At 38.6% G+C, this 23,665-nt stretch overlaps 2 protein-coding genes across 5 annotated transcripts; both read left to right on the top strand.

The window, feature by feature from the left end:
- Positions 1–4,313: 4,313 nt before the first annotated feature.
- On the top strand, positions 4,314–23,417 carry bmp2/4 (bone morphogenetic protein 2/4). Of its 4 annotated transcripts, none has more exons than XM_085504103.1 (3): positions 4,314–4,401; positions 21,055–21,404; positions 21,628–23,417. In XM_085504103.1, exons 2-3 carry the CDS (start codon positions 21,062–21,064, stop codon positions 22,497–22,499), a joined length of 1,215 nt encoding a protein of 404 aa, XP_085360229.1. In that variant the 5' UTR covers positions 4,314–4,401; positions 21,055–21,061; the 3' UTR covers positions 22,500–23,417.
- LOC100313762 (univin-like protein) lies at positions 9,832–13,094 on the top strand. The gene is made up of 2 exons (XM_002732351.4): positions 9,832–10,778; positions 11,451–13,094. The coding sequence occupies exons 1-2, from the start codon at positions 10,466–10,468 to the stop codon at positions 12,278–12,280; spliced, it is 1,143 nt and encodes a 380-aa protein (XP_002732397.2). The 5' UTR covers positions 9,832–10,465; the 3' UTR covers positions 12,281–13,094.
- Positions 23,418–23,665: the final 248 nt, after the last annotated feature.

Here is a 23,665-nt window from a genome sequence, read left to right as displayed (position 1 = left end):
CCCACACATGTCAACTCACTGCCCACACATGTTGTCAACTCACTTCCCACACATGATGTCAACTCATTTCCCACACCCGATGCCATCTCCCTGCCCACACATGTCAACTGACAGCCCACACATGTCAACTGACAGCCCACACATGTCAACTCACTGCCCACACATGATGTCAACTCATTGCCCATACTCGATGTTAATTCCCTGCCAACACTTGATGTAACTCACTATTTCCACATGATGCCAAGTCACAGTCTACACGTGATACCAAGTCATTCCCAAGACATTTAAAATAATAATTGATCCATCAAGATAGTCCTAATGCTAAACGGATAATGTCAACTCACTACCAATGGGAATATGAGTAGCTGCAACAAGCTGGTAATGGTCGTAATGGTTGCTGTGTAATGTCAACTTAATTTTAGTGCAATTAGGTTTCGATGGTCGTCCAACTGGGAATGCATCCACACAATTCAGCCCAAACAGTCACAAAGGTGACTGTAAATAATACGGTTATCATTCTAATGGTCAGCAACATAATATGATCTCGTGTGTTGTAGGTCTCTCTAGTGCAAAGTATTCAGTTGACCTGTCAACAACTTGACTTACATTCTGTCTATATTTGTCCGGGGCATTGGTAACAAGTAAAAAGTTGTTCCCTCATTGCATTCAAACATGTTTTGGGCACTCACATGCATATCTACTGGTGTATAATAGTAACCTAATGATTACATGTATGTGTGCATTTGTAGCCGTCAACGCTGCCTTCTCTACTCCAAATTGGAATCCAGGGTAATGTTGTTTTACTTCACATGGTCATCTGTTACGTATGACGTTTGTTTCACCGCCCTCGAAGAATCCAATATTATATCTCATAATTTACTCCCCTTTTACCGGTGTGTTTTTAAAATGGAAGTTGGCAATAAGTGATGTTGTGTTCTATAATTGTTGGTTGTGCACTAAACTCTATCGACCTATCCCATCAATCCTTTGTTCCATGCACCAGTTGATGTAGGAGTATTTATGTAGACTGCATGACATCCAAATGGCCGGAACGGATTGAGCTGTTTCCCCTAAAAAGAAGCCTGCTATATTGTACTTACTGCAAGTTAAATGTCCCATTAAGTGCGATGCGATGCTACTCTAAAAACTCGGCTCTAATTCCCCCCTCTCCTGGCCATCATTAACTTCGATGCTGTCGAATTGCAAGAGCTGCCTTTGAAAATGGCCAATTTTTCAACTCGTTCCATTACTGAGTGAAAACAGCAACAAAAGACCTGTTGTGGTCGTCAGACTTTCTCGCTTTGTGTTCTGGATATGTATGGTATATATCAGATGAGAAAGTGGCACCCTTCTATATACCTACCTCAGTGTGCGTGGGAGAATATTATTCAGGCTGATTGAGGTGAATTCGCATCACTCCATCGCGATTGACACACTCATACTAAATCGTGATGGCCATTATAAAAATGTTGATAAAACATTCTTGTACTTAAGAAAGTTTCGATTCAAAAATAAATCGCCTAATTCAACTTGACATGGCACAGTTTTTTTTGGGGGGGGGGTGGTGTATCGTCCGTTGGTATGGTAATTTGAACTCGGCCAATTGAAACTAAAGTTGTGCGATTATTGGTTAACGCAACATGATTCAAATAGCAGTTTCAAGTGTCCTCACACCTGTGCAATACGAGAAGCGAGTAAGTTTCCCCTAAAAGCCTCGGATGAAAAGATAGATATGTTGCTTTTTCACTGTCATCAGTGTGGCATGTAATCGTTGATTGTGTCCAGTCCGGGGGCTTTTATCTGCGTTTCGTGAGCTTGGTTTGACATTACGCATCATATAGCGCAATTTGAGGCGTAAACATGTAACTGTTTAATACATAGTCATAAACCATCGAGAGCATCTGAAAGGTCCACCGTGCATGGGAATAGTCAGACCTTATATCATTGCGGTTCTCGCTTCGTTTGTTTCAATTCTTTCGTGGCATGTTTCATTCTAAGTATTCCTATAATCTAGCAGAATTTGGAAAGTGTGTTTGAAAGCATCGTCATGGTGATTTGCTGAGTTTGTACAGGTGTGTGGCAGCGTGTGTCTGATCGAGTAACTTTGGTGGGAAAAAAGCGTCGTAATCGACATCACGTGAATGCAAACCTCAAAAAGCTTTTCCGATTTTCACTTGCATGCATCCATTTCTTGATGCATCTAAAGAAAGAAGGTGCAACAAGAAACCTTGTCACGGTGAAAACGAAAAACATCAATGCTGCCGACATGCCATTTCGATAGCCGAGAAGACGTGTCCCTGTGCAGGTATAAGCGACCAGCATAAACCGACATGTGTTGATCACTTGGAATCTAGGGGAGTTTCCTAAATGATTTTAGAACCCTATAAATTGTAGTTTGGTGTTATGTTACTCCAAGTCTTCTATTTAATTGGTCATTTGACAACTACCAGATCTTATCGGGTTATCCTCCTGAAGACCTTTCCCTATGGGTACCATATATTGGTTAAGTAAATGCCTACCATATCCGTTACTTGTCGGTGTGATATTATATTCTAAGTGCAGCGACTTAACTTAATAATATTTCGTTCAGTGGAAGTCATCCACCATCTCCTTCCCTATATGACGCTAATGCAAAGTTCAGACAATTCACCGCCGGCCATACCTTTTTCTTCATTTTCACGCTAATTCACTAGCAATTGATTTTAACATTATAACCCTTCAATACAAGAGCTATTTAGTAATTATCAGAGTGTCTATGAATAATTACGTAGCTTTATTTTCGGTTCGAATTGTTCGATGTGTCCAATAAGAAAGACGGTATTCGTAGCCTTCTGAGTTCGTACTAATAATATTTGATCGTTTTGATCGAGCAATATTACTCGCCATTCAGATCGGATCGGTTCGACTGTGAACTAGACAAGAATTGTGATATATTTATTCATAGCTATCCGGATTAGAAATATAATAATTCCCCAGGAACGACACTTTTGGCGCGTTCTGTGCGTCGTATTTGAGTTGTCTTCATACGTCTTGGTAATTAGGAAAATGGACGTTAAGTCAAACGTAATGCATAGGCCAATGTTAAGAAACGGACAACCTACAGTATTATGTTTAGACCAAACTTTTTTAAACAATGTCTAGCGCAAAAATATACCCTTTACGTAAATTGTTTCTTACTGTTTACCGGCCACTAGTAAAATACACACTTACACAACGTTATACTAGTAGAATATAAAGGGAATGAGATTCAAACGTATTGCGTAATACAAAGGGACGGATTACGTACAGCGATATTTTCGAGCCAAACTTTGTTAAACAATGTTTAGCGAAGCCATCAGCCCTTTCTGTAAATTGTTTCTCACCATTGTTCTGCCACGCTGGCAATACATACCAAACCAACTCCATAAAACAGGGGCCAATATAGAATGATGCAGTCCCATATAGTACGCAGTGCGTCCGACGATGGATTGTTAACTTTACAGCCGCGTTAGAAACTCTCAAGTAAATAAAATTAAATTACTAGTATATACGTACTGTAAAATACTTTATTTTAGCTGGAATTAATTGCGCTGAAAAGATTTTTAGGTGTTTTGTATGGAATAAATTTTCATTGATTTTTGTTGAATGTAAAATATAGGAAAAAAGATATATTCGCTGGATTTTATTTTCACTGAATCCTCCCTTCAGTGAAAATGGCAAAAATTAATTCCAATCGAATATAATACAGTATAGTACGATTATACTGATATTGAAAGTCATTGTGTGACGTCATATTAAGAATTTGGGTGATAATAATTTTCGTGTGTTGTACAAACAGTGGATAAAAAGGTCCGTTACCGCAGCTTTTGTCATGCATGTGCAAATCTCTGGTACTGCCGACTAAATTTTGTTTAATTCCGCCACTGTGAGAGTTCTTTTCAGATGCCTGCTCACATGTGTTGTAAAGATGGCAGAAACGTGGCTTCGGTTGACGTGTTTTTTGTTTACGAAAGTTTCGCGATTTATTAACAAAAGGTCGCTACTATTGGTCCAAACGTATGAAGAGAACATGGGTCGAATGAAATGAACCACGTGTGTAACTCTATCCTGACGTAACATCTATCATCTAATGCCTTTCCAAATAGTTCGATGACAGTGAAAAAAACAATCCTGAGAACCATACAGCATCTTGTATCCATGGAAATGAATCCCGTGAGTTAAAAACAGTGTTTCCGTGAGATGTGAATAATACTCCATGTAGTACACGTGTAATAAATTATGTACTGACCATATGCTTCGTATAACTGCGCTGCAACAGGGAGATCACAGCCGCCCTCACTCGCACTTAGGAATAGCAGTGGACACCACATTCAATTGGACGATCTAGTCGGTTCCGATTTGTAAACGTACCAGTTAGTACAGGTAAATCGTATTAATAACTCTGTGTGATTCTTTTTTTCACCTACTATATAGGTTTGCTCAAGTGCCAGTTTTGTTTCCATTTCCATGATTTTGATATGGGTTATTTTCTCCAAATCACTGATAACTCACTGACTAACGTATACGTCAATATTTTAAATACACCAGAGAGTGGCTTATATTTATAGAGTTGCTATGACAACTAAAACGTCGCCAGTCTACACATTCGTCCCCCTCGTTCGTTGTTTTATCACTTGTCATGGTTCAAATATATTTGTCTATTCCAGTTCAAGGCGACAGCGACACATAAACCGTTAGTGTCGAGACTGTTGTCATAGGCATGGTGCGGTTATAGACCTACAGGTCCATGGTGCAGCCAAACTTGGACGCCCTCGGCTCGATGCGTTTTTTTTTTTTTCTTGATTACAATCGGTTGCTTTTACCAATGTGATGATGAGTATAGTGGATTATTTACCAGTCCCATCTTTCCCGCAATCAAAACAATTTATTCAATTTTCTGTCTACTGTTTCTTGTTTTTCCTCTCCAGGGATCTAATCGCCAACTCCCGGGCTCCCCTGTGGTCAAAAAACAACAATGTTAGTATGTGTAAACTTTTGCCACTTAACCCAGGAGTAAATGTTGTTGTAATACGATTCGGGAAGAAGTTACCCCTTGCGTGGGACAATTCTTGAATTCGTCAAAACAATCTTCGCTGGTTTAGAGCATTTTTTCCCAAAAATTATTTCCTTCTCTAACATGTTTGGCACGGATTAGTAGAGTACACGTATGGTATCTTGAAATATACGAGACAATGGCCTGTCTATAAAACACTTTCTGCAAAACGATTCATCGTGTGTAAACAAACACATACCGCCAAGTTCATTGAAATGCGTTAATGTCTTGATGTGGTGGCATTTCAGAAGCTAAAAGATTGTTTTGCTGTGTTTTTCTAACAAATCCATGACAATCAAACTCGACATTCGTATAATAAAATTAATATTGAGTATTTGCCGTGCGCTATCTGGGCCAATCTTATTAAAATCTGATTATCGTATTGTCCGTGTATTTTTTAAATTTTATATATTGTATTTTTTTAGTTCTTTATTTGTTCTATTATTTTGCATATTTTTTTCATTATGTATTATGTTAACTATTGCCATGCCCTGTGGTTTTCGCGATCACCAAAACTTTAAAAAAACTGCCAGCAAATAAATAATAAACTAGAATAAAATAGAATAGAATAGAAAAAAGGTATATAAAAATAAATTCATATTTGGAAAAATAATGAAAAACCAAAATAAATAAAGCTTAAACTAAGATCATATTTTAATCAGATTGTTTCTAAACGTAATATTTTAATAAAATTTAATATTGGTAATTTGCGTAGTGATTCTACTTATGCTGCGTCGTGATGGCCTGTAACTTGTAACGTTGCATACAGGTACAACAGCGAAACAGTCAGTCGCAAAGAAAGAAAGAAAGAAATGGTATTTTCTATGATATCTTAGGATATTTCGTGTTCTCACGTGCAAAACATGACTACAAGGCACTGTTGAGAGATGGGAACACTGCATTTTTATCATGTACCGGTAATATTTGTATGCATTTGATATCTAATAATTACTGCAAACGTTATGCTACCTTCGAATGTTCGTTACCTATGCCGCTACTAGCTATGCGGTAGCGCTGTGTCAACTGAACGAGAGAAAGTGTGCACGGCATGAGAAAGAAATGACCACTCACCCACACCTGGTTGCATTTATAAAACCGTCTATATTCGCCTAGTATTCTCCACAGGAAAGTTAGCCGAACAGCTTAAGGTGTTGGCAGTTATTGTGGGGCACGGATACAAATTACATGTGGTGAATTTCATTCGGCTTTGAATTGGTTCCGAAAATACAGTTGGTAATATTATTTCTACAGCGTGTCACGTGTCAAACTGTGGTGGTGGGCGTATCAGCGGTATTACAATGGATCGGTTTGTTTTTTGTCGTTGAACTCGAAATCGCTATGGTAACCAACTGATGTTATCTTACTCTGGTACCCCTGCTATTTTAAAAGAGTTCTGCTTTGCTTACTATACGCGCAAACCGTGTTTGAACTGCAACCTGTGCGAGTGGTGCTGTTCCCCATGTCCAATTATAATTCGTTGACTGCGAAAACCACTGCTGTCCGATTGATCGCTAAATGTATTCATTGGAATAGATCCTGCAAATTTCCTCCTAGACGTTATACCTACTTGCTTTATATCAACTAAAATTAAGGAAAAATCACTGTGAACGGCTTTTCGTGCGATTTGGACTGTTTTTATGTGGATTAATTTGTTGCTAGCGGTGACAACTGGACAAAAACGCTCCCATGATGCACTTCCAGAAGATGATGACTGATATTATAAGATGGATTCGATAATATCAGCGTCATGGATGTATTACTATGCCAACAATTCGCTAGCTAGATCAGTTTGGAAAAGTTAATACTCGTCGGGGAGATGTCAAAGGGTGAGTTTGGATTGTATCTTCCGCTTTTCGAAGATTGCATTTAATCTCATATAATATATGATTCCAAAATGTTGGTAAAATTTACGACCAAAAATTACGTCTAAAATTAAAAGTAAATTATCTCTTAGTCGCCGTTCTGACGCGCCGCGCATGTGAACCGTTTTCCAGATGACTTAAAAACTGGTCAATGTTGAACCAGTTATTAAAATCTGTTTCGAAAAGCCGACCATAACATTGTTTGGCTAAGACTACGGCAACTTGAGGTCATATCATGTGTATCGTAGTAGATTCACTTGTCACGTGATACACATATGATCTCCCATACACTGGTTTTACCACATTCGGCAAATTTTCAGCATTATATTCAGTTTGGTTATGTGTACATCCGGGGTTTTCACTTTTCATCCGCTCCGATATCGTCCAACATACTAACATTGACTGGAAACGTACGCAGCGAAGTTGAGCTTAGAGAATTAGTATTAGCTACCAGTATTCGTAAAAACGAACTTTATTCCCGGAAGTTGTCTAAAACCACCCATGTAGTTCTGATATGCAAAATTTTTCCTCAGACCATTCTTAAAATTCAATTGAGTTATATTGGTAACATATTGAATTTGTGTAGGTTGATAAAAAAGAACGTTCCAATAAAGTAAAATGACAGCATATCAAAAACGTAAAATGGCAGCATATCAAAAAACCAAACTGATCTCTTACCTGTCTGTATATATTAAATTTACCGGAGAAAAGTCTAAGCTTACAGCCAAATGTAATCTAAGTACAAACTAAAGGTATTACAGTTGTAAGTTATTTATCTTACTTTGAAGTTATGTTGTAACTTATATTCAATAATTCCATTGTTCTTTCATCACATTCACGCAAGCGTTTTATATTACTATCCGCCGTTATTTCATTTAATCCTCTATTGTTATATAGATAATTTAAGTACATGCTTATTGCAAATTATGTGGTTTCAATAACAACTAAAAAAATCAGGTTACTAGTATTGATAATACCCATTTATAACCAAGTCCATTTTAAATACTGTAAAATAACTACTTGCCATTTGGATTAACGTAAGAAGAAGTAGAACATAAAAATACAAACGATATATAATTGATGCTGAATTAAATAGTAAAACTACGAGGTGACTAAGACAGATTTTACAACGCTAATCGCCAGACAGCACTACGCGTATAAGGCTTCGTGTTATTTCCTGGTTTAATAACTGTAATACTGTCATCGTTAGCGCTGAGGAGATTATACCTATCACTGTCAAAAATAATTTAAATTAAATATCACACACTTTCATCGGCTACCAAAACTAAGTGTATATTGATTTACGATTAAAATTGAATATTTTACAAATTGATCTCTCTGGCAGTGCAAAGAAACTACAACTGTGTTTTTTTTAAAGTCACACAATATTCGGTTATGAAATAATAAAATTTCAACATAATCATATGTTAAGTGAAAGCGGTACCGTAACTCTCAGCTGTCAGCATAGTTACAATTCGTAAAACTTATACCAATTTATTAAAAATGACAGTTGAACTTTAGGTTCAGTTGTGCGGTGTCGCAACGTCAAGTTAGTATTTGACAATCTCAGGCTGGTCTCAATCTCAATCTCAGTATTTTTTATATTTACATATCTTGGGTAGCTAGGGATTACACTTTCACTGATTTGTTCCTCAATACATATACATATAAGCATAATACATTATGTTTGTTTATTGGCGAAAACTGAGGAAGGCATCGTGTTTGTTTTCCCCCAAAGACATTAGAAAATACATTTTCTTTGGTTTCCCTGGGGTTTCATGTCACGTGTAAATTAAATATGCAAAATATATTTGTTGTTAAATATCGGGAAACTGGTTATTAAATTTCAAATTTCTTGTGTGGTGCAGTATGAATAACCTATATCTGTATTTATCAAATCCAGGGAACGGGGAAAGGAAAATACCAGTTATTTCATTACAGCCAACAAAAACAACGGCCGTGTCGTTGCGACTTCAGAGTCTGCTGATCACAGTGGTAGGCATCTCGTCGCTTGTAATAATTTACAACTCTTTCTTAAAATTGTTTGGTTATGTCGCTTCTCAATTAATTTAAAAAAATACATGATGTCGCTACAAACTAATATTATGTGTTCTTTTTAAAAGGGAAATGTTCGTTTTGTGAATGTGTGGTAGCTTACGTGCGTCCTTTTCATAACAATGACGAGGGCAAAAACTGCCGTTTATTTGTTTTGAGCTCAGTAAGTCCACCAAAATGATGTAAAGAGTTTATCTCATCGAAGGACGTACTGGTATTTTGCTTTTCTTAAAATGATGAGTAGAAGCCATTATAGAAAACAATTCCCAAATAACACCTGTTAATTGGTGATTTACATTTAAATGCGGTCGTTGGGTGGAAGAGGCCACAATCACACCACTGCACTGACGGAATGTTTTGAAGCGGTTTTACGACAATGCTACTCAAAATGAAGAGTCATTCAATCGTCTCGAAGATCACATCTGACGACGTAAGTGCCCATTTTACTAAATTGACTTTTGTGAGAAAACAATGTGCCTAATGTCGGTAAAAAACATAAACGGGCCACCGGTTTCTATGCTGTCTCAGACAGCGTCTGCTGCTGGATAATCCATCCCTCAAACTTCACTGAGTGCGTTAGGTCCGGAATTTTAATTGATATTCCTCCAACATTCTACTCCATTCTCTGCATGTTAAATACTGACAGTGTGGTGTGGCAATAAGTCGAGCCACAATCATTACCATCAAACGTAAACCAAAATAAATCCGATATTATTGTATGTAGCTAGTCTCTGCGAAGCCCTCTAACTGACGTCATCGTTAAAACAACACATTCCAAAGATGCGTTTTTGAAACAAAAGATTTTTTATGCTAATTATGCATTGTTGGGTGATCACCGATTTTGGCCGAACCGGTGTGCAAGTGTGAATCGGAGAGTTGAAGCGACCAACGTCCCGCGCAACGAAGGCTAGCTAGCGAGCGAGCGAGCGTGCGTGCGTTATATCAGGTTATATCCGGGCTCACATCCATTTTACCTGATCTTTAATCTAAGTATTCGGTCTAGTGATACTAAGGTGTTAATTGGGAGGGCTTATTCGCCCCGAATCGATGCTGGCACAGCCAAGAGTTAACTCGATTGCATGGCCCACGTTTTTCACAGCCGGAAACCCAACTCATTAAGACTGAATACATATCGTCGTCTGTCAAGTTTTTTTAAGGCAAAGAACAAACAATGGGTATAATATTTAGAATTTCATGAGGTTGTCTGGGGGCAGATTGTACTGTTAGTTACTCTACACGCCACGGGAGAGCGTACAGCTGGACGTCAACGTCTGCAAAGAAATACCAACCAGGGGTACGACAAGTTGTGAATCCGTTTGTTTTCCCAAACTTTTCGGAGTTGATTAAATTCGACAATTCAGGCAACTTCTCAAGCGTACAGGGAATATTTGTGCCGACCCCGAGCTCCACCTGTGTTGCTAATTATTACGTCACATCCTGTTTCTACACTGGAAGAGAGAAATTCTACCGCATTGGAATGTCTGTCACAAACAATAATTCGACCATGATTGGAAAAATAGCGCCTGTGATGCTTTTGGCGATTTTGACCAATTCTTGTGTGGCATCTCCGACCAACCTGGTAGACTCGGAGAAGCTGGAGAAGCGAATGTTGGCCGCGTTCGGCTTACATGAACGGCCGCGTCCGAAGCCAACCGTGACAGTGCCACAATTTATGTTGGATCTGTATAAACGAGTGGAAATGGGTAACGTAAAGACACTGGAAAGCCCACGATGTCAGTTTGTTGACAGTAACATTCCAGGCAACATCGTACGCAGTTTTCCGAACAGAGGTTAGTAAACTGATCTTTTACTTTTTGTTTTTACTTCATACTTGTAAAGTGCAGGGAAATACACATATTCAGCTGTTGTCCCATTCATGTGAATCAGTTTATCGATCACCACTCACCATGGGCAGCACTTGTATCTTCATTTGTTGTGATTGGTGTTGTTGGGAAATACTTTTACAAGTCTGATCGGGATAGAATACAGAACTAGAGCATTAGTATATGACAACGCAAGTATGGCCTAATTAACTGAGATCACTGAATACACTAATTAATTTGATGAGATCCCAATGTATTCGACACACCCCATAACAGTCAATCGATTAAGTTTGCCAATAGTAATTATAAATTTCCTGTCTCGTTGATAATGAACATCTCCGGGCCATGCACTTTTTGTAGTGATGTCTAGACTGGTTACACAGCAGACGCCAATCTCAGAGTAATTGACAGTTGGTTCCTAAAGTAGAAGTCGACACATTGTCATGCAGCTCTATGTAGTTCTTATTTAGTGGTAAGATACGTTTAGTCAGTGATGACGTATGTTCCCCAGCTGGCCGACTAACATTTGATACGTTTGTACTGATACCGCAATAAACCTCTGTCATCATGACAAATTTCCACGCGCTATAATAAATACATCTTTATTTTACGTTTTTTTTTTTTTTTTTTTTTTTACAGGTACTACATTGAAACAGTCAAATTCTTCTCGTGGCGACATTTGTTTTCGTCGCAAACTTCTGTATAATGTGTCTACCGTGCCACTCGGAGAGAAAATCCACACTGCCGAGGTACGACTGGAATTCCCCCATAGTATACAGAGCTGGGGTATTCCTACTGGATTGGTGTATATCGTGAAAATATATCAAATGCTCTCAAATACTACCGCGGTGGACGGTGGGAAACAGCTTAAGTTGTTGGTTTCGAGAGAACTGCAACGACATAAACAAAATTACCGACCGTATGACATCGTCAGTGCCGTCAGAATGTGGCAGGCGGATCCAAGCACCAATCACGGGCTTTTGTTAACTTTGGAGACGGAGGATAACAATATACCGGATAACTATGGGAACTGTCCAGATATTCCCTCATATCAACCAACATTGGAAATGATCTCCGAAGACGACAGTCAATGTGAAAAGCGAACGAAACGAGCAAGCTCCGGTCGAAATCGTAAGAAGCCCGAGCACGCCGATATATGTAAACGTCACCCTCTATATGTAAATTTTCGTGAAGTTGGCTGGCATGATTGGATCATTGCTCCGGCAGGTTACGAAGCTTTCTATTGCCATGGTGACTGTCCATTCCCCTTGAATGAGAATCTGAATGGTACCAATCATGCAATTATTCAGACTTTAGTGAATACCATCGAACCCAATGCCGTCAAATCTAAAGCTTGCTGTGCTCCCACCAAACTTTCTTCTATCTCTATGCTCTACTTCGATAACAACGACAACGTTGTGCTGCGACAGTATGAAAATATGGTTGTTGAAGCTTGTGGCTGTCTGTAAAGTTTTTTTTTTCATTATAATTTCTTAAGTTGCAATATTTGTTTTATTTTGCTGAAAAAAAACTTCACGATATTCCTCTCCAGCTGCGAGCCTCGATGTGTGCAGTAGAGTACATTTATTTTTTTTAAATTTAAATTGTTTATTAGCAAAGGGCTTTTTTTTGTAATAAGAGTTATATCGGCTGTCATTACATTTTAACACTTCGTTGTTTTACTTTAAGAATTTGTACAAACACAACACGTCAAACAAATGTGTGTAGAGGATTTGTGATAACGAGAGAATTCACAGGCTTCTATCATTCTCACAATCCCAACCAGTTCTGGAAAAAGTTCCAGATATTTTTTAGAATATTTCCGTATAGAATATTACCGCATTTTTACTATAACCTGGTGCGTTTCCCAATCAGTGCTAGTTGTCACGCGTTTTCATGTCTGTACCAAAAAATGGACCTACAGACATGCAAATGACCAGACCATTGGTTTTAGTAAACTTGTGAAAATCCTTTATTAAATAGGTGTTGTGCAAATATCATTAATCTTGTTTAATTTTTTTTAAGAACAAAGTAAAAAAAACGTGTAGACGCGATTTTAAGAGTACGACTTTTCGATTTTGTTCAGTAGTGTACATTGTGGCGTAGTGCTGGATTCATTATGTCTATTTTGATAACCAGGAAATGACTGCCTTTCCTGGCACCATGGACCTCCATCCTGGCACCAGACAGTATTAGCTTAGGAAACACCGAAGTCCAGTCTGTCGAGCTTTTATGTAAATACGATTAGAAATAAAGCTGACTTGCTGTTAATTTTGTAGATAATATTGTATTGTGAATTGATTGGCATCGCATTCTCTTTCAGCGTTGTATAAACATTTTCTACGATCAAACGTAAACATCCTTTAATTTAACTTGAAAAAAGTCTTGTTATCAAATGGATATTGTAATGACATATTTCATTAAGTAAAATGCTTTCCTTGATGAAGGCTTCACCGCGTGTTTATCGACGCAGTCTCCCATGTCATTCGCGAATGCTCATTTTGCCGTGTTATAAAGGCTTTCCATGTCATTATCACTAATGACGATATTTTAGTATTACATATGGCACATTGTCGGGGTGGATTTTAGACAATGAGTATAGTGACGGCTTTGGTGCATTTGGGTGGCTTCTCCTATAACGTCCAAAATACTTTTCCAATCAACCTGAATAAAAAAATAAAATAAGTTTGAAGCTTCCCTGTTTTTTCAATATTAGCTGTCTCCCAATATTTTACGATAACACAGCGGAGCTATGCTTGTTGCGGATTTTCGATTTCGTAGTCAAATTTGAACGGGTATACATCTGTTGTTGGGTAGTTCTCTCCCAGAATTGCGTAACTGTTTGTAGCGAATACTTGACCAAAGCTTGTACATTATGGATTGCCTCCTAAAATAATTCCTGTTCTTTGTGACTAGTTTTCCAATTGTTAATCATTTTGTTTTATTTCACCACTATGTTTACCGTTAATTTTCTTGTAAGACCTGCCAATATTGATCGCCATGTCGTGTTTGGCTCCCGTCACGGCGTGGACGTAGAAACAGAAACAGGAGTGACTGCCATCTGGATTTTTATTAGTATGTTCATTTCATGAAAATCATCCGCATTTAAAATAAAGAATATTGTTAAATTGCATACATGGTACGGATTCGGAATCGAGACTTGGCGATGGTGTCTGAATTTGACTTTGGTACTCAGAGGACCAAATTTAGACTTAAAATGTGCAACGTTTACCAAATCAACTTCGAGGGAAACTGCACCGGCAGTGAAACACTCTTTGAATGCTTCAAACCATACAAATGCTGATATTTTGTAGATATATTTTTTTTTTCAAAAGATAACGGAAAGTGGCTTTAATTATCCCTTTATACAGGTTTCCAGTGCAATTAAACCCACGTTTCTGTATTTGTATAAAAAAATACCCAGTATTGTAAATATATCACTCTATTAAAACTGTTCTAAAGTTTGATAAAATGTAGCAACGTACACGCACGACTGTGAACTTAATTTCCCACCCCTAATCAATATTCATGTACACTGTGTAAGATTATCAGATTTTTCAGATCAGGATTTTCCCGTTTTTATCCGAAGATATTCGCGACGTCACAAACGAAACGGGGAAATGGCACATGAATCAAATTAAAATGGGGGGGGGGTTGTGATGATTATGTTACTGTTTAATCTAATAGCCCTCTTATTGAACGCCTGGAGTTTGTTTTACGCACCACCATTACTGTGCATACACTAGGGAGTTGTTGCATGTACTAGGGCAGAGGATATGTGATTGCACGGATGTGGTCGGCAATATGCCACTCCATCACGCCCAAGGAAAACATGGTGGTACTTATTGCAAGACCTTCATTCAAGTTGTGTACTTGGTGCGTGCAGTTGGGCCTTCGCATAGAACACGTACTAGAACACAGTCATGGTAAGAGTGATCAATTACAACTTATCGATTAAGTGTCTGGAAAAGCCAATAACGTAAATCAGATTCAACAGTGTTGGCTCCATGCAACTACTTTCAGTTAGTATTCCTCTCCACGGGGCCTCTCTTAAAATAACATTAGAGATTATTAGATTAACTTTAACGGGTGTCAAACATTTATCACTTGAACTTGAAACTTGAAGTTGTTGGCTCGTGTGTCGCTCCCTCCGACCATTTCTAGTATCATCCCGGGAGACTGATCAGTCGAAGAAAATTTGTTTGGCACCTTCATAAATGCAAGATGCATGCTTAGTAGTACAAGTTCTGTAATGTCCGGTTGTGAACGTGATCAAAAGTTGTAGTTATTGACTCTTTATAATAAAAAGCAAACAAACAAAAACTTGTACTTTACATAGTAGTGCTTTCATTTTTGTCAGGAAGATATATTTTACACGCCCATGTCTGGAAACGCGACAGAATTATTCGGATAGACTGGTACACATTTGTGCGAGTTATCCGCGCATTTGTAATCTTTGGCGATGTTCTCTTTGTCTGACTGACTGCAGTTTTTTTTTTCGTAATTTTTAATCAATATAACGGTAAGGCAAAATTATGGTGATATATGCTATGCATGTTTGTATATGCTAATATCATGCACACATTTATATTGTCTAGGTGTTTTTTTTTCAGTTTAAAAAAAACGCAGGTCTTGTTATTTTCAAGTTAGGCATCATTTTTGTTTCAGAGGAATGACAACGTATCTAATCAAATCTGACTTAGAATCCCAGACTTAGTTTTGTTAACATCTATTTTTACCTTCATGACGTATAACCCACTGTCTCCTTCCCAGAGATCCTTGCGGCCAGAATACCGAAAGTATCTCTTTTCCACCACACACCGCCATTTTGTGGTGAAACTTCACAAGAATCTTACTACGCAAATTATTTGCGTATTAATTTTTGCTTATACTCGTAAAAATAGAACTCTGCGTGGTAGATTGGTATAACCACAGACCAGTAATACAAGTCTGAGGTATAATCCACTGAAAGTCGAATGTAGCGCATTTACCCGTTTGTTTGTTTGTTTGTTTGTATACTCGTTCAAGTTGTTCAACTCGTTGACTGACATACATAACATATTACACAGCCTCGTTCAAGCACTTGATGTTCAAAACTCTTCTGCATACGAGTAGTTTAGTCAGAATTCCCAGACTGTCTCGAAATCACCCGACCGTCTCTGATTCACTCGTACAATTAGCAATGACGTTGAATGTCATCTGACACTCAGTATCATCTGTCATATTTGTCCTCTTCACGTTTGTCACAGTCGCTGCCCACATGATTTAAAGAGTGGAAACGGAGTGAGATAAGTCACGTGAAAGAAAGAAAGATGCAGAAACATCACTCTTAGCACATTATTTCCATCAACTCATTTTAGCTACTTTTCAAATTTACCCATACAATAAATACACGGTTTATCTTCGAGTCCGCCTCGTGGTGATAACATGTTCTGGTTCTTTGGCTTGTATGATCTGCCATCGCGAGTGTCCAATACGTACGCGAAAATTGATTGCTATTAGTACAGACATGCACGTTTTAATAAACCCAAATTACTTTACTGGTACCAATTGAATATGTATCTGACCAACTTCTATACACAATTCAATGCGTTCAAACAAAAATTAATTTCTATACATACGTATTACCCACGTGTTGGCTCATTTGGTGCACCAATATTGTGTCAAAGCGAACTCGATGTACTCGTATGTCCCTGCCGCCCGTAATAAGAACACGTAAGTAATGCACCTCTGATTATATTCAGTTGAGTAATGTGCCTGTATTGTAATACATTGATTTAAAAAATGTGAACATATGTCCTAAACAAATCAATTTTACGGAATCTGCTTTTGTGTATGGGGATTGTAACACAGTTCGAGTAAAGGCGCTTCACCCTGTGTCTTTTGGTGAACAACGAAGGTCTGCAATCTCTCCAGGAAATTACTGGCTCGCATGACTCTCCTTTTTTTTTCAAATTGCAAAGAATGTGTCAAAGGTTATCAAAGTTTTGGCGAGATCCCGTTCAAAGGTCACCATCTTTGGTGTTGATACTATTACGCTGGTGGCGGTGTCGCAGTAGAAATAAGTAAAATGTAAACATCTTGCAATTATTAAAAAAAGCAGCGCATAGATTCAACCCAAGATAGCGTGTTTAATTGGTTATTACTTGAGATCGCAAAATAAAGTGTATCTCTCAGTGGAAGCAACCTCAATGATAGACCCTTTGCAGCTAGCTGTAAATCTACTATCACGAGGTGCAGCACTAATGACGTCACATGCAAAACTCGAGATGGCGGAACGGACATCCTCCGCGATGATTTTTTTTTTTGTTCGTGAAGGTAAGTGTTGTTTTTTCCAAAAAGAGACAGGACACTGTTCCATTCCGCCCGGTGATATCATGTGTGTGGGCACATGTCGTGTGTTGCTGTTGTCCCGTAAAATTTTCGAGCTTTGGTGTCAGGAGGTGAAATTGACTGGTGCACAAAACGTTCCGGTATCTACTGAGGCTAGTCGGGTTAACCGTCTGGTAATCAAAAACACGTGGAGTAAAGTATCATTTCGCTTTTATCCTAACAATAATCTAAAATTGCTGGTCAGCTTTCCGTTTTGTTTTATTCGGATGGTGGTCAATTGTCCGACAGCCGATAAGAATTTCAGCCGGTTACATCGTTTAATAATTACATGTTGACACAGAGGGCGCACTCCAATATTAGACACAGTAAATAGAGTATACACGTATTTTATTTAAGACTTGTATATATAAATAACGATAAAAAAAATGCTAGCCTGCGTTAATGCGCCTGCTATACCAAAATAAACTGATATTATGAATATGTCCTATTGGCAACTTAAAGTTATTTCAACGTCCTTAAAATTGGCGATTGTTGAAACGGTTACTCTCAAAGCCTTGGCGATATACGTCTAACCATCTCGTCCAATCGGTGAGCTCCGGAACACTTGACAGGAGGAGGTCATAGAGCAGTGCCATTTATAAGTATTAATGTAACCAGCTAGCGTAGACCAGAAAGAGAAAGGAAGCCGGTGATTCCAAAACACAAACTTACGCTGAATTTGAAATTGTACATCACTGCCCGTGGCATTTAATATAGAGAGCTGTATGTCTTGCCAGCAACCGAGTTCAGATCTAATATGCTGTAAATTCGTGATGTGACGTTATACTTTTTCAAACATCTCGTGATCCTGCATGGCAATGGATATGTACTATATAACTTGAGCACATTTCACGTTTCTTGGAATATTACTGCGCAGACACTAAAATTCGCCAGGAAATATACTTACAGAAAATTGACAATCTAGTGAGGTTTCTCGATGTTCGAGCAATACCGTATTCCATGTGTAGGTTCAACCCGGCCCATTATCCCAGCAATGAGGTGAGTAAAACAACAACATTACGCAAAACAACAGTAGCTTGCTACTATTTATCAAATATTTATATCTTTAAATACTCAATATCATAACAGCTATAAAGAAACGTTCAGTGCGACAGCCATGGCCAGCCAGTCAGGCTATTTCCAACTTCGGGAATCCTCGGGCCAACCTCTGTCTATCAACGCTAGTTTTCCATTCTCGTTGGCGGCAACTGTCTGGTACTGATTTGATCGGAACCCGGTCACATAATGCATTTGACATTATATACTGAAATAGAGTGTCTCAATAGGAGGGCATCTGAGAATAACCTTGAGGAAAATGGATTTCCTTTGCTATTAACGTACCATATAGGTCATGAACGCCTCTACGTTGTTCAGTTCGATAGTTGCTCTGTTTTTTAATGTAAATAAACAGCGTTCTTTAGATATATGTGACGGCTATCCGGGCACTAACATAAGTTTACATAATTTCTTCGAGGGCAAAAAAAAAAAAAAAAAAACTCGGCATCACCAGATGTTGGGTTAGTAGAGTTTTCCTGTCACATATGATGAGATATATACAACGCATTTTAATGTTTTCTCTTTAAAAAGCCTTGAAACGTAGACATACTCACCAGGATAGGGACTACGAACGCGCAATCCCCTATTTACTACGTTGGAAACATTCGAAAGATATTCCCTTCTATAAAACTGGTGATATTTCCTATCGACATTATGTTATTGTACTTGTAGTACGACTATTTTTTTTCCCATGCAGTGGTTTTAGGTGTGGGTTGATTTATCTAGAACTTTGACTCTTGTGCCGTAATTCTTCGTTGGAAACAGAACCTTGTCAGGCCATAGCAATGTTTTAATTTGTAATTTTACTCTTACAAGAAACTCGAGAGCTAGTGTTTTTCTTTTATCCCAAGCATTTCACTTTTGTGTACTTAGAAGCCATGCAACCTGCTTTCAGTCGTCTAATCCTTTGTCTGGTGTTGATGTACTGCGAAAAGTATAGCTGCTCGAAACGGCTTCCACTTTAGACCTTAGAAAAACAACATTGGTATTCATTCAGTAATTTTAAATCGCGCAAATGATAACGAAAAACGTGTGCGATAGTTGATTTAATACTCTTTAATAAATTGTAGCGACTTCAAATTTATTTTAAATTACAAGAGTGTCATGCATTTAATGTGAGTGGCTCAGATTTTGAGTCGGTGATAATAATGCCCACCCGGCTGCTAATTGCCTTACGTTATAACAGTTAGAGCATTGAGCACGGTAAACACTACGTTCTCTCCAGTGTTGCTGCGTTCTCCAGTATACGACGTTACAAGCTACAACGACGTTATGTTACGCATTCTCGTTGACCACACAATATACGCACATAGCAGGCAGGAATGCTCCATACTAACGAACATAAAAAGAAACGTGAACGGAAGCGTTACTCCCACTTATAAATTGTAATGTCAGCTGACGAGCTCGCATTTTATTTTGACTGAAATTTACGGCTGCCAAATCCGAATGTTTAGAACTTAACCTTTCCCATTTACAATTTATACATTAAAGGCGACCTGCGATAATGTGATATCATTTGACAGCGCATGGTAAGTCCTCGCAATGCATTATAACTATACTGTTAATGTCAGACAGATGACATAAGTATTTACTAGGGTGTACTGCTATTACTTGCCGAGATCCCACATGCACCGTTGTTAGCCCGGTCATAAATCAGACCATTGCGCTTCGCAAGGGAAGTCTGGGCAACCCGTCGACTTAAGCAGACACACAGTTTGTACGATAGGAAACGTTGGGTCTGGTTACTTTTCAGTCCATTTCCATCCCACAAATACTGGTTTCTAGTTACATGCCAACCCACATGGTTTCATATCACTTTTTTTTCAAAGCAGGGATACCTCTTTTCTAAAACAAATATTGTAAGAAAGCTATTTCCTCTGGCTTTCGTTTTTTATAGGTCATCGGATGTAAATGTGTGCATCATGGCAATCGATACGTCTGAGTGCTGTTATTTGTCGTATACGATTCAAGACGATCGTAACCGAGGTTGCTGTAACAAATGATGTTTGTTAATGTAATTACGGCGGAGATTTAGTGCAAATTAAGTAATCCAATTAACATACTTGACTAAATGAGAATCATGTTATTCTCTGCTATCATTTCATCTTTGCAGCATTCTCCATTCGTCACAGTAAGTGGCCACGTCCTTTGTGCACATCTCGTATTCGTAACGAATTCGGAGGTGAAAATTTTGCAGGCTGTTGTAAACACGAACTTGCCCATTGTTAACGTGGAGAAATGTGTTTGCCCGAAAAACTCGTAAAATTTGGTCGGACAAAAGTTTTTTTGAAAATCGAACAAAAGGGGTCAACATCCAAGTTGAAGTAGGACGGTTTATATTGGTAGGGCAAAGTTATATGATATGTTTCTTCAAATTGTCGATTGGAAACACTCAAAAGTAGTATCACCGTGAAGAAGTTAAAACTATGGTTTCACCTTCAGCCACGGCGACACTATTCGACAAGGTGTGTGGAGACTGTTACATGCTGTACGAACACACTGGGGGAAACACCTTCACACAATACACAGCCACATCTCGTTACGCTGCGCGCTACTATATTACAATATCTGGTCGTGAAAATAGAGTGAAAAGATCGTTGTGACGATGAGGGCCACTTACTGTGTACTACGAGTGGGCTAATGCCGTAAGTAAATCATGGGAATTGTTGTCAATGTATGTACAATTCATTTAAAAAGTGTAACAACAACACCGATTATCGGATATCAACGAAACAAGCCGACCCACTATCCCCATGGTCAAGCCAAGTGGTGCTCGTTTACTGACAATGAATTCAACACTGTGCTTCTATTGCAGAGACACCATGGTTCACGGTAAGCCAGCGTTCCTGTTCCTAGTACTCGTCTGTATATTGGTAAAAAGCACTGCCACACAAGTAATCGAAGACGACGAAAACAATGAGTTGACGCAACCAGTCTTGAATGGCGATAAGAAAGAGGAGGTCTTGCATGCCTTCGAGTCCAGTCTGTTGAGTATGTTTGGTTTGAAAAGCCGGCCGCGTCCTCGAAAGAATCCTGTGATACCCAAATATATGATGGAGCTATACATGAACCAAATCAAGAATCCTGATGATATGAACGTTAACTTTAACGTAAGGGACAAGTCGATTAGCACAGCAAATACAGCACGTAGTTTTTTCCACAGAGGTAAGTGTGAAGTTGCTACCTTTTTCAGGGGTGTGAAAACGAAAAGAAATTCTATTCGATTGTTACAAGACAATCTCTTCCCCCCTTGACAACTAGTAGAATCGTCATTATCGCCTTCTCACCTTCACGACGTGGCAGTACCTTTATGGAAGACAATTGAACCAATTTAATGTATCCATTGTTATACAGAGGCAATTCTCTCATTATTTTTTTCTTATTTCAGAAATTGGAGAAGAATCTGAAGAGAGAAGAGATGGTCAATCCAAACGATACTTTTTTGATTTGGAGACGATACCAGACAATGAACTGGTGACAGGCGCTGAAATTCGCATATTTTGCCATGGAATTAATGCGAGTACGCCGCGAATTGATAGCAGTATAGATTATAGTAAAAGACAACATTCGGAATTTCTGCATCGAATAAACATCAACGAAATATTACAACCGGCTACCGACTACCACGATGCGTTCAAAAGACTAATAGACAGTAGCGTTGTGGACATACGGAATAGTTCTTGGGAGTCGTTTGATATACGGCCGGCAGTGGCTCGATGGATTGCCCACCCAGAGGAAAACTACGGACTCGAAGTGGAATTAACGCATACTAAAAATGGGCAGGCTTCACCTCACCAAAAACATGTCCGGCTGAGGCGGTCGGATACCAGTAATGCTGAAGAATGGCAGAGCGAGCGCCCGTTACTGGTAACGTTTACTGATGATGGTAAAAGGCCGCAACGATCGAAGAGGCAATCTGATAAACGGGCGAGAAGACGCCTTAAATTGAATTGCAAACGACACGAACTGTATGTTGATTTCAATGATGTTGGATGGAATGACTGGATAGTGGCTCCACCGGGATATCATGCTTTTTACTGTCACGGAGAATGTCCATTCCCCATTGCTGAACACCTGAACTCGACCAATCATGCGATAGTACAGACATTAGTGAACTCGGTGAGTCCCGATTCAGTGCCAAAAGCTTGCTGCGTTCCAACGGATCTTAGTCCTATAAGCATGCTTTATTTAGATGAATTTGATAAAGTAGTTTTGAAAAACTATCAAGACATGGTGGTAGAGGGTTGTGGTTGTCGCTGAGAACACAGAGTGCATCATGAATTGGACACAGGCCGCGTTGCTTATGTGGAATTTGATGACCGCAGTCTCTCGTCCGCCTCCGAACAATTACAGATATGTGTATACGGCGTCAAGCGATGAATGCAGAGTGTAGTCAAAGGAAGACGGGGAGTCGGAGCTATTCTTGTGCCTAAACTACAAAGATGCCTTAATTTTTAAGCACCTATATTGGTCGGACCATTCAAGTGCCTTCACATCATGCGATACAGAACTTATTCTAATAAGACGTTTCTAGATGTATATGTTTTCAATCCCTGTATTATGGTTCGAAGCAGCCTATTTTCCGATTTAAAGCCATGTGTATTTATTACTGGACATTACGTATTGTTACTGTCAAATTTCAAAATCGAATATCTTTTAGTGACCACATTTACCCGTGACTGGAACGAAATTGACAAAGTCTTTTGTATTAAACTCTGACTACAAATTAAGGTCCAACATAACATTTTCCTCATATATGTATATATTCCGTGGGCGTTATAAACTTTCCTAGTGCCTTGCCTTTTTTTACTTTTTTTTCTGATGGAATCACATTTTACACTTGCGACTCGATATTATTTAGTCACAGTTGTTATTTCATGCGTTAAGAATTTACACTTCACATAATTCTACGTCTTCAAGTGTGTAGCCAGTGATTCCTTTTTTTTGCACAGTTTTAAATTTTATGATTAAAATAGTGTGGATGAAAATGACGTAAGATAGTGTTATACAGCCAATGTGAAGTGTATATATATAATCGTCTATTAAGACGCTGTACCTGTTCATAAGACAGTTATACAATATCAATCTTGCTTATAGTTGCTTTGATAAGCGTTATTTATTTTACTTCTGGAGTGCCAATTAAACTTGGGAAAATGATCAAGAGAATGAATGAATGAAGTTCTCTGGGTTTGTTCTTTACATTTCTATCGACTCTGCAAATTGTGTTTTTTTTCATTATTGGATTACATAATATACATAGGCGCCCGTCTGTCCGCCTCTATGATGGAGAACGACTTAGTTGGTTTTATCACAACACCTCCAATCAAAATACCTTGTTTTGTTTCACCTAAATGCTACTATACATTTTTGTAAGGGATATATAATCAGTCCATGGGTCGGCATCGATTTTGTTTTGTAGAATTGAG

This window comes from Saccoglossus kowalevskii, chromosome 2, assembly GCF_978046115.1.
Source record: "Saccoglossus kowalevskii chromosome 2, keSacKowa6.1, whole genome shotgun sequence".
NCBI classification, from domain to species: Eukaryota; Metazoa; Hemichordata; class Enteropneusta; family Harrimaniidae; genus Saccoglossus; species Saccoglossus kowalevskii.
This window is presented reverse-complemented; position numbering and strand designations above follow the sequence as displayed.

What these genes read in the sequence shown, in the direction of transcription:
- LOC100313762 (XM_002732351.4), top strand. Translation starts at nt 10,466, where the DNA reads ATGTCTGTCACAAACAATAATTCGACCATGATTGGAAAAATAGCGCCT. An exon ending in ACGCAGTTTTCCGAACAGAG is followed by an intron (nt 10,779 to 11,450) that starts GTTAGTAAACTG and finishes TTTTTTTTACAG; the next exon opens with GTACTACATTGAAACAGTCA.
- bmp2/4 (XM_085504103.1), top strand. Translation starts at nt 21,062, where the DNA reads ATGGTTCACGGTAAGCCAGCGTTCCTGTTCCTAGTACTCGTCTGTATA. An exon ending in ACGTAGTTTTTTCCACAGAG is followed by an intron (nt 21,405 to 21,627) that starts GTAAGTGTGAAG and finishes TTCTTATTTCAG; the next exon opens with AAATTGGAGAAGAATCTGAA.